This window comes from Schistocerca nitens, chromosome 12 (assembly GCF_023898315.1).
Source record: "Schistocerca nitens isolate TAMUIC-IGC-003100 chromosome 12, iqSchNite1.1, whole genome shotgun sequence".
In the NCBI taxonomy this organism is placed as follows: domain Eukaryota; kingdom Metazoa; phylum Arthropoda; class Insecta; order Orthoptera; family Acrididae; genus Schistocerca; species Schistocerca nitens.
In genome coordinates, this window is record NC_064625.1 from 142,702,250 (window position 1) to 142,714,260 (window position 12,011).

Consider the following 12,011-nt stretch of genomic DNA (forward strand, 5'->3'; position numbering starts at 1 on the left):
CGTAATTCGCGAGCAGTCTGTACGCGAGGCTGGATTTTCGTGCGCCACCTTACATTATGTCACTGCGATCAGCCACATAACTCTACAATTGGCTAAACGAGAGGTTTTGCAGAATCTCGAAAATTACAAGTGTGTGAGAATTCTGTCATGAATAAAAACTCTGTTCTCCAGGGCGGAGGCAAGTGCCCCGTCTCGGTGCCTTCCACCTTCAGTCACCTATGCTACTAATTTTCAATTTTTCATAAGAACCATGTACCAAGCATAATGAACGGTGAACGAGTAAAAATGAACGGTTCACAGAAAAGATCACCAGTGAATTAGTTCCCAGGGATGAACGACTTCGCCCATCTCTAAAGCAGAGACGCTCTTCGCAGGGATCGAATGAAGGGTAGAGCCACGGGTCGTAACACATCTGAAATGTAACGTCCACTGTTCAAAGTGAGATGAATGGGAACAAGAGGTGACCGAGACGTGTAACCAATGGCACCCCATACCATCACACAGGGTGATACGGCAGTATGGCGAAGACGAATACACGCTTCCAATGTGCGTTCACCGCGATGTCGCCAAACACGGATGCGGCCATCATGATGCTGTAAACAGAACCTGGATTCATCCGAAAAAATTACGTTTTGCCATTCGTGCACGCAGGTTCGTCGCTGAGTACACCATCGCAGGCGCTCCTGTCTGTGATGCAGCGTCAAGGGTAACCGCAGCCACGGTCTGTGAGCTGACAGTCCAATCTGCTGCATACGTCGTCGGACTATTCGTGCCGATGGTTATTGTCTTGCAGACGTCCCCATCTGTTGACTCAGGGATCGAGATGTGGCTGCACGATCCGTTACAGCCATGCGGATAAGATGCCTGTCATCTCGACTGCTAGTGATACGAGGCCGTTGGGATCCAGCACGGCGTTCCGTATTACCCTCCTGAACCCAACGATTCCATATTCTGCCGACAGTCATTGGATCTTGACCTACGCGAGCAGCAATGTCGCGATACGATAAAAAGGCAATCGCGGTAGGCTACAATCCGACCTTTATCAAAGTCGGAAACGTGATGATACAGGAGGCATCACAACAACGTTTCACCAGGAAACGCCGGTCAACTGCTGTTTCTGTATGAGAAATCGTTTGGAAAGTTTGCTCGTGTCAGCACGTTGTAGGTGTCGCCACCGGCGCCAACCTTGTGTGAATGCTCTGAAAAGCTAATAATTTGCATATCACAGCGTCTTCTTCCTGTAGGTTAAATTTCACGTCTGTAGCACGTCATCTTCGTGGTGTAGCAATTTTAATTGCCAGCAGTGTAATAAATGATAAACGTTTTTCCTTTCATCATTTCGTGTGAGTAGCCGGCCAGAAAAAGTTCTACAAATATTTGAAATTGTGTGTAAAGTCCGTTGCTCTCATTCTCAAATAGTGGATGAATAAAGTGTGAGAATTCACGCGTAGCGGGCTACGCTTCTTTTTCACCCCTAGCCCCACCACTTCGGCAGGTAGGTGTCTTTTACCCCCGCAACGATTGTTGCCCCACAGTAAATCCGTCGGCACACGGACCGTGCTGTCGAACGTTAACGTTGAGCGTGCCGAGTTCAACGTGCTGCTGAACGCTCAGGAACGATGCGACTTGTGCACACGGTACGTGGGCCCCAACGTGGTATACGCGATCGCAACGCACTCCAGCGGCAGTTGAGGGATGTTTCTAGTTCGTAAATCACACTGTTTACTAAACGGGCGTGCGTAAAATTCCCACGTTAGCTCCATTAAAACGCACATTTCCTCCATCGTCCACGAAAAGGAAAATACTGTGTCCAGTCATTAAGGACACAGGCTTATAAAAGTGCCATTACAAATAGTGCGGTACAAATTTGGAATACTTCTCCGCATAAGATAAACATTATTTCGTCATTCCTACATTTTAGTAAAACCCCAAGCTCAGCCTTACTTGATCACTGTTCCTGCCCAGCAGCAGAATCTTTGCAACATGTGAATTACGAACCGTAAAAGAAAAAGGAGCAAAATATATTTATCCAAGTAGCGCAAGCTGTCCAGTAGATTAAGTCAATCCTACAAAGTTACCCCTAAAAAAAAAAAAAAAAAAAAAAAGTGAACTTATATTTACATAACATCAAATATTATAGTATATACTTATATTAAACTAATAATAAAGTATCAGAACCTAATAAAATGCGAAGGTTAGGAAAAAATATTTGGAAGTGTGAAGACTCAAACCACCACCCCACCAAACTACCCAATCTAAGTAAACGATGCTACGCGTTACGCTGAACCAACAATATATACCTCGTTTCTAATCATAGTATTGTAGGCGTTGCTGAAAACCTTAATCGTAGATATGTTACTAATTGCAATACAGTTATGACAAATTGTACCAAGAACAATTCGTTTTGGGTGGATCTTCAGTGTGTCGCTGCCTTCAAATAGCCTACTCTCATAATACGCAAGTTACAATAATTCTTTTGCCACGAATATGATGTTTCTCATTATTGTATTGGAACGAATCACACAGTTAACAACGGGTTTTCCAGTGATTCTCAATTTGCTGGTGCTCAGAAACGGCAAATATACATGTTGTTATGGTCTTCAGTCCAGAGACTGGTTTGATGCAGCTCTCCATGCTACTCAATCCTGTGCAAGCTTCTTCATCTCCCAGTACCTACTGCAACCTGCATCCTTCTGAATCTGCTTAGTGTATTCATCTCTTGGTCTCCCTCTACGATTCTTACCCTTCACGCTGCCCTCCAGTACTAAATTGGTGATCCCTTGATGCCTCAGAACATGTCCTACCAACCGATCCCTTCTTCTAGCCAAGTTGTGCCACAAACTCCTCTTCTCCCCAATCCCATTCAATACCTCCTCATTAGTTATGTGATCTACTCATCTAATCTTCAGCATTCTTCTCTAGCACCACATTTCGAAAGCTTCTATTCTCTTCTTGTCTAAACTATTTATCGTCCATGTTTCACTTCCATACATGGCTACACTCCATACAAATACTTCCAGAAACGACTTCCTGACAATTAAATCTATACTCGATGTTAACAAATTTCTCTTCTTCAGAAACGCTTTCCTTGCCATTGCCAGTCTACATTTTATATCCTCTCTACTTCGACCATCATCAGTTACTTTGTTCTCCAAATAGCAAAACTCATCTGCTACTGTAAGTGTCTCATTTCCTAATCTAATTCCTTCACCATCGCCCGATTTAATTCGACTACATTCCATTATCCTCGTTTTGCCTTTGTTGATGTTCATCTTCTATCCACCTTTCAAGACATTGTCCATTCCGTTCAACTGCTCTTCCAAGTCCTTTGCTGTCTCTGACAGAACTACAATGTCATCGGCGAACCTCAAAGTTTTTATTTCTTCTCCATGGATTTTATTTCCTACACCGAACTTTTCTATCGTTTCCTTTACTGCTTGCTCAATATACAGATTGAATAGCATCGGGGATAGGCTAAACCCCTGTCTCACTTCCTTCCCAACCACTGCTTCCCTTTCATGTCCCTCGATTCTTATAACTGCCATCTGGTTTCTGTACAAATTGTAAATAGCCTTTCGCTCCCTGTATTTTATCCCAGCCACCTTCAGAATTTGAAAGAGAGTATTCCAGTCAACATTGTCAAAAGCTTTCTCTAAGTCTTCAAATGCTAGAAACGTAGGTTTACCTTTCCTTAATCTTTCTTCTAAGATACGTCGTAGGGTCAGTATTGCTTCACGTGTTCAAACATTTCTACGGAATCCAAACTGATCTTCCCCGAGGCCGGCTTCTACCAGTTTTTCCATTCGTCTGTAAACAATTCGCGTTAGTGGTTTGCAGCAGTGACTTATTAAACTGATAGTTCGGTAATTTTCACATCTGTCAACACCTGCTTTCTTTGGGATTGGAATTATTATATTCTTCTTGAAGACTGAGGGAATTTCGCCTGTCTCATACATCTTGCTCACCAGATGGTAGAGTTTTGTCAGGACTGGCTCTCCCAAGGCTGTCGGTAGTTCTAATGGAATGTTGTTTACTCCTGGGGCCTTGTTGCGACTTAGGTCATTCAGTGCTCTGTCAAACTCTTCACGCAGTATCATATCCCCCATTTCATCTTCATCTACCTCCTCTTCCATTTCCATAATATTGTCCTCGGCAACATCGCCCCTGTATAGACCCTCTATATACTCCTTCCACCTTTCTGCTTTCCCTTCTTTGCTTAGAACTGGGTTTTCATCTGAGCTCTTGATATTCATGCAAGTGGTTCTCTTTTCTCCAAAGATCTCTTTAATTTTCGTGTAGGCAGTATCTATCTTGCCCCTCATGAGATAAGCCTCTACATCCTTACATTTGTCCTCTAGCCATCCCTGCTTAGCCATTTTGCACTTCCTGTCGATCTCATTTTTGAGACGTTTGTATTCCTTTTTGCGTGCTTCACTTGCTGCATTTTTGTATTTTCTCCTTTCATCAATTAAATTCAGTATCTCGTCTGTTACCCAAGGATTTCTACTAGCCCTCGTCTTTTTAGCTACTTGATCCTCTGCTGCCTTCACTATTTCATTCCTCAAAGCTATCCATTCTTCCTCTACTGTATTTCATTCCCCCATTCCTGTCAATTGTTCCCATATGCTCTCCCTGAAACTCTGTACAACCTCTGGTTCTTTCAGTTTATCCAGGTCCCATCTCCTCAAATTCCCACGTTTTTGCAGTTTCTTCAGTTTTAATCTACAGTTCATAACCAATAGATTGTGGTCAGAGTCCACATCTGCCCCTGGAAATGACTTACAATTTAAAATCTGGTTCCTAAATCTCTGTCTTACCATTATATAATCTGTCTGAAACCTTTTAGTACCTCCAGGGTTCTTCCATGTATACAACCTTCTTTCATGATTCTTGAACCAAGTGTTAGCTATGATTAAGTTATGCTCTGTGCAAAATTCTACCAGGCGGCTTCCTCTTTCATTTCTTAGCCCCAATCCATATTCACCTACTACGTTTCCTTCTCTTCCTTTTCCTACTGTCGAATTCCAGTCACGACTATTAAATTTTCATCTCCCTTCACTACCTGTATACATATACATATAGGCTTGAAATCAATGCTAATATGGCGCCTCACAACTCTGTACTGAAGGGGGACGGCGTGCTTGTGACGTAGGTGGCGTTGTGTCATCTCATTGGTCAACGCTCAGACGCACACTCAGGATATCTGACATGCCGGATATTGCTCTGCACGTTCGGAAAGTCTCCCGAACGTGCTATTCCTCGCTATGACGTCAGAAACTCGGCACGCTCAACGTTCGGATACACGGTCCGTGTGCCGACGGCTTAAGGTATAAGTGTATCAAGTTTAGTTGAAAGCGGACCATTGGTTTACGAGATTATTTGGAAAACACACACACACACACACAAACCTATATACAGTAAAATGTGCGTGTGTGTGTTTGGGGTGGGGGAGAGCGTGTTCTATGTGCAGGACAGTGTGTGTGTGTGTGTGTGTGTGTGTGTGTGTGTGTGTGTGTGTCTGTGTGGGAGGCATATTGTACCTGCAAGGTAGTGTAATTAGGAACCGCTATTTCAGTGCAGTGACCGATTTTAGAATCACATAGAGGCTGTTTTCGGCCTTTTTATATTATTTTTCTTACTGTGAGACCTGAGATTGTGTTTGCTACTGTTTATGTTGTAAGACACGAGGTTGTGGATTTTTAAGTCATGTCTCTATCAGTTGTGCACCATCTTGTAACCTTGCAGGGAAGCATGTCTTCCACAATGTAATACGTGACATTTGCAAATGAACTGAGTTTCTTTCATGTATTAACAATTTTACCTGTCTTGGAAACTGAAGCGTGAGTTATTTTTCAGTGGCTTCTATTTCAAAAAGTATTTATCTTGTGAATTTTTGATAATAGTTCTACTTAATTTGATTTCACTTGCCTCTTATTGGTGTATAGTCGAGTAATAATGTAACACACAGACTATTAAATACAGTACTGATAAAATTTTCTCGCCTGTAACACATTTAAATTTAAATACAATGTTTGTTGCTAGATACATAGCCATCTTGTATTTTGGAACATTTTTTTAACGTTCAGAAAACCTTACTTTTCTTCAGTAATTTCTGTAATTTCTGAAGAAGTCTGCGACACACAAGTGAGTGCCATCATTTAAAACTGGAGTAAAGAAATATATTAAGCTCGTATTTCCGGGCTGGCCAGAGACAAAACTCTGAAAGAAGTGTTGCACAGTAAAACAGTCTCCCCTGCCAGTGACTTGTCTTTACAAGTGTGCAAAATGAGCAAAAGATGAATAATTATTGTTTTTATTATTAGTAAGACTCAACAATATATGGTGCATGTCGACAAATCTTAAGTCACTTCTATTTTATTTTACACCTCTAGTTTCCTAGAGTCAAATTGATGAGCCAGACTGCGTGGTGATGGAACGAGTCAATAGATGAAATATTATCGGAAAAGTTGACAAGAGATAAAATACAGCTCACACAAATTCTATTTAGGCATCAAGCAGCTGAGTATATATTAATATAATCAACAATTTAACACAGCAGTTTACTTAAATTTTTTCCAGAAACTCCGACAGAAGGAAATTCTTCAGTTTAGACTTGAATGTGCGAAGATTACCGCTAATTTTTTTTTATTTCTTTTGGCAGCTTACCAAAAATGTATGCAGTAGAATACTACACACAAGTGTCAATGCTCTACGTTTGAAATGCAGATTGCATTTCTGCTTGGTGTTAACTGAGTAAAAGCTGCTAATATTGTTAACACCAAATAACCTTAAAGAGAATATGTATTGATACGCCAGCATCACAGTTACCAGATTTCTGAACAAGAATCGACCAGAGGTTTCTGAACTTATTCCTCTAACTCCCCATTTCCCTCCAAAATACCCTTTGTAAATGAGAAGAGTAAGCCCAGGATATTATGCTGCATGTCATAAGCGAATGAAAATAAGGAAAGTTGACCTATTTTCGTGTTGGCCTCTCACTTGTTGCAGATACTGTTGTACCAGTAAATACAGCAGCATTCAGTTTTCGAACGAGATCCTGAACATGGGATTTCCATGACAGTTTACTATCTCTCCAAATACCTATAAATTTGAATTTTTCCAAGCTCCCTGATCCTATGCCCATCCTGTGTAACAAAAATGTCAGTTGTCGTTCAGCTGTGTGTTACAAACTGTAAAAACTGGGTCTTAATTGTGAATTAGAATCAGTTTTTCCCATAAGCTATAAGATGTCTTGAACTGCACTATTTGATACAGGCCCTATGCTGCACTCAACACCCTTCACTACGCAGCTAGTGCTATCAGCAAACAGAAACATTTTAGAATCATCTATCACATTAGAAGGGATATCATTTACACGTATAACAAACAGTAGTAGTCCCAGCATTGACCCCTGAGGCACCCCACATTTATCGTCCACCAGTCAGCACCATCTCATAGCGTTTGGCATTAATGTGGAGAGTGACCTTTTTATGTATGGTCTTAAGCATGATTTCTGAGTTACTTCTCTTATTTCGTATTGGTCAGACTTCTACAGTAGTATTTTATGATCAATACAACCAAACGCCTTAGTGAAATGAAAAAAAAACATGCCTAGTGTTCACAACTTTGTTCGATCCATCCAGAGTCTCGCCAAGAAAAGTGAACATAATGTTTTCACTTGTTAAATCTCTTCTCAATCCAAGCTTTACGTCTGACTGCAAATTATGTGAACTGAAATTATTAATTGCCCTCATGTATAGAAACTTTTCAGTAACTTTTGCAAACACTGATGGATAGGGACATAACTGTGTACATTATCCCTTTTTCCTGTTTTGTAAAGCAGTTTCATGTACTTTTAGTAGTCAGGAAAGTGACCATTCCTAGAAGAAAAATTACAAATCTGGCTAAGTACTGACTTAACATATGCGGAACGGTGCTTTATTTCCTGCTACATAGACCATCATTTCAGTGATTCTTCTTAGTCTTCAGCAGTTTAATTATTAACTAAATCGCCCCCTTATCAGTCACATGAAGGAAAGCCATTTCCTATGATTCCTTGCAGAAACTAAGTTTTTATTGTTCACCTGCTACATTCAGAAAGTATTGTTATATACTCTGCATATGTCTGACTTATCAGTAATAAAAACAGTTTACCATGTACTGAATTTGTATCCTGAACCTTGTACTACTGATCAAACACATCCTTACGACCGAGATTATTGTTTTAATTTTATCCTGAGAATTAGGTATTTTATTTGCACAGCACATGATCTTTACCTTCCCAATGACATTTTAAGCACTTTATAGTAACTTTCGTTTTGATATAATTCCTACTTTATTCTACACAATACCCTTATACTATTAGTCAGTCAGCCAGGTTGCCTGTTGGTGCTAGTATTCTGTTTTAAACGTTTTACTGGAAAACACCTTTCGAAGTACATGAGTACTGTGTTGAGAAAACCATTATATTTAGTGTTTGTTATCAGCACTATAAACAACTCGGCACTCTTGTTCATTAATGAGGTTTAAAAAAGTCTCTGTTGCGATTAGATCAGCATTTCTAAATAATTTTTAATTATGTTTAACGCGCGCACGAGCGTGTGTGTGTGTGTGTGTGTGTGTGTGTGTTTGTGTGTGTGTGCGCGCACAAATTCCTTTTAGTGTTAAAAATGTCATGTGGCTGGCGTAACTATGATCACTAAAGAAAGGAGAGGTATCATTTTGGAACTCTAATTTTCGTAAATTGGGGTGTCTAGCAGACCTTTCCTTGTGGGAGACGGTTTCATGAAACTCGGTGTCATCATTTGGTTACCATAGACAAACACAAGTTACTTGACAATGATTTTCGGCTGTTGCAATTCCCACTAGTTATGGATCCACTGTAGGGACGTTACCATATAAGGAGAGTGGTGGATAAAAACAACCAAATAAGGTAAAAAATGTAATTTTTTATTTGTCTGTACAAAATTTTACTTAAAAAACATTATAACAAAAATTACCTTCGGCGATCGTAGCCACCATGATGGAAGTCGCCACCATGATGGAAGTCGCCATCATGATGGAAGTCGTGGTGGTTTTCATCTGATACTTTTACTGGGTATGGGACGTGCTTAACAACAGGGTATGGGACGGGGTGCTCTACAGGTACCTTCACAGGGTATGGGACAGGTTTCTCTACAGGAAAGGGCACTTCCTTCTCCACAGGAACTGGGAAAGGTTTCTCTACGGGGTACGGCACAGGGCGATCGACAGGTATCTTCACCGGGTACGGTATCTCCTTCTCTACGTGGTACGGCACCGGCTTGATCACCGGGTAAGGTACTTTCTTCACTACAGGAACTGGGTAGGGTTTCTCTACGTGATACGGTACAGGACGATCGTAGGGTATCTTCACCGGGTACGGAACTTCTTTCTCCACCGGGTACGGGACCTTCTTCTCGACCGGAACTGGGTAAGGTCTGATCACGTGCACCGGTACGGGCTTTTCCACCGGGACTTTGACCTCGTACGGTACCGGCCTCTCGACAGGGATGTGCACCGGGACCTTGACGTGGACCGGGTAGGGTTTGGGTACGGGCACCTTGACGTGGACCGGATACGGCTGCGGAACCTTCTTCTCTACGACGACAGGGTAGGGTTTCGGTACGTGGACGTGGTACGGGTGAGGGACCGGCACCTTGACTTCCACCTTGTAAGGTACTTTCTTCTCGACAGGGTAGGGCACGGGGTAGGGTCTGTCCACGGGCACTTTGACGTGGTACGGGATGTACTTCTTGACTTCGTAAGGCACCGGCTTCGGTACCGGGACCTCGTACGGCACCGGCCGTTCCACGGGGACCTTCACCGGGTACGGCACCACCTTCTCCACAGGGTACGGTACCTCCTTCTCCACTGGCACCTTCACCGGGTAGGGATGGGGCACTGGGACGTACTCCTCCTTTGTGATTGTCACCTGCAAACAATAACATAAATACCTGTTAATGATTCAAGCATTAAAAAGTAGTAGACGAATTATGCAATTTAGGCAGGAAAATAACTGATAGTGACTGAAGTAGAGAGGATTCAAAATATAGACTAGTAGTAGCAAGAAGAGAGTTTCTGAAGAGTGAAGTGTTACGGAGTCTCTGATACAGTAAGCAGGTTCGTAGTTGTACAGTCTTGGGAGTGAAACAATACAAACACTATATACGAGTAATTATATGTTTCGGAACTATTCGTCCGTATTAATACAGGAGGTAGAGAACAGCAAAACAAATATGTTTCGATAAGGAACATATGGTCCCTGAAGTCTAATTTTGATAAGTTTCCTTTAATTTACGTCTATGGTCACAATCTCTTTTGTTTAACATATTACCGGTTTCGGTCTTTAATGACCATCATCAGAGCTCTTTCATAAACAGATCTGATGATGGTCATGAAAGACTGAAACCGGTAATTTGTTAAACAAAAGAGATTGTGACCATAGACGTAAATTAAAGGAAACTTATAACATATACAGGTCACTGTGTTCTTTTCGCGACGATGTCGCAGCTTGTGAATCTAATTTTAATGTAAGGGAACGTTTTGTCAGTAACAGGACTTTTAATTGGCATTCACGGAATGAAGAAAAAAATGTTCAAATGTGTGTGTGATATCTTATGGGACTTAACTGCTAAGGTCATCAGTCCCTAAGCTTACACACTACTTGACTTAAATTATCCTAAGGACAAACACAAACACCCACGCCCGAGGGAGGACTCGATCCTCCGCCGGGATTAGCCGGACAGTCCATGACTGCAGCGCCCTAGACTGCTCGGCTAAACCCGCGCGGCTCACGGAATGAAAAAACTGAGGATCCACAAAATACACTGATGTGACAGAAGATATGCGACAACGATATGCTCATGTGCAGATGGCGGAAGTATCACGTACACAATGTATCGAACTGCAGTGCAATTGGCGGATGATGATGCTCGTGTTTGTGGGGCGCTCAACTGCGCGGTCATCAGCGACCACACAAAGTCACAATTTTTACACAGTCCAATTTTTACACAGTCCAATTTTTACACAGTCCAATATTTACACAGTCTGATCTAGCCCCTTTCATGGATGATGATGATGATGATAATAATGATGATGAAATTATGAGAACAACACAAACACCCAGTCTTCTGGCAGAGAAAATCCCCAACCCGGCTGGGAAACGAACCCAGGACCCCTTGATCTGGAGGCAGCAACGCTAGCCACTAGACCATGAGCTGCAGACGCAATTGACGAAGCTGTCATTTGTGATCATGTGATTCATGTGATTCATGTGAAAACGTGTCTGACGTTATTGTGGCCGCACGATGGGAATTGACAGACTTTGAACCCAGACTGGTAGTTGGAGCCAGATGCATGGGTCAATCCACAGTGTCAATATGGTGTCAAGAATACCAAATTGCAGGCATTACCTCTCACCACTCACCACGGATAGCGCAGTGGTCGAAGACCTACACTTAACGACCGACAGCAGCGTCCTTTGTGTAGCGTCGTAAGTGCTAACAGACAAACAACACTGCTTGAAATAACTGTAAAAATCGATGTGGGACGTGCGGCGAACGTATCATTTAGGACAGTTCGAACAGCATGATATCAGCTACAGTGCCTCTCCTGGGCTCCTGACCACATCATTTGGACCCCAGGCCTGGTCAGATGAGTTCAGATTTCAGCTGGTAACAGCTGATGGTAGGGTTAGACTGTAGCGCAGACCCCATGAAGCCATGGACCCTAGTTGTCAAAAAGACACCCGCAAGCTGATGATGTCTCCATAATTGTGTGGACTGTGCTTACATGGAATAGACTGGAGCTGCCTAATTGGAGACCATTTGCAGCTATTCACGTTCCCAAGCAATCATGGAATTTTTATGGATGATAATGGGCTATGTCATCGGGCCAGAATGTTTCACGGTTGGTTTCAAGAACATTCACGACAATTACAACGAGCGATTTGGCCACCCATCGAACATTTATGGGACACTATCGAGAGGTCA

The 12,011-nt window shown here is 42.2% G+C and overlaps 1 protein-coding gene across 1 annotated transcript in view; it reads right to left on the bottom strand.

Moving 5' to 3' along the window:
• Window positions 1–8,995: 8,995 nt before the first annotated feature.
• LOC126214968 (uncharacterized) overlaps window positions 8,996–12,011 on the bottom strand; it is a 57,832-nt gene continuing 54,816 nt past the window's right edge. The window contains exon 3 of the mRNA XM_049941602.1: window positions 8,996–9,952. Within this exon, the coding sequence (XP_049797559.1) occupies window positions 8,996–9,952 (957 nt within the window). The remainder of the gene's footprint in view (window positions 9,953–12,011) is intronic.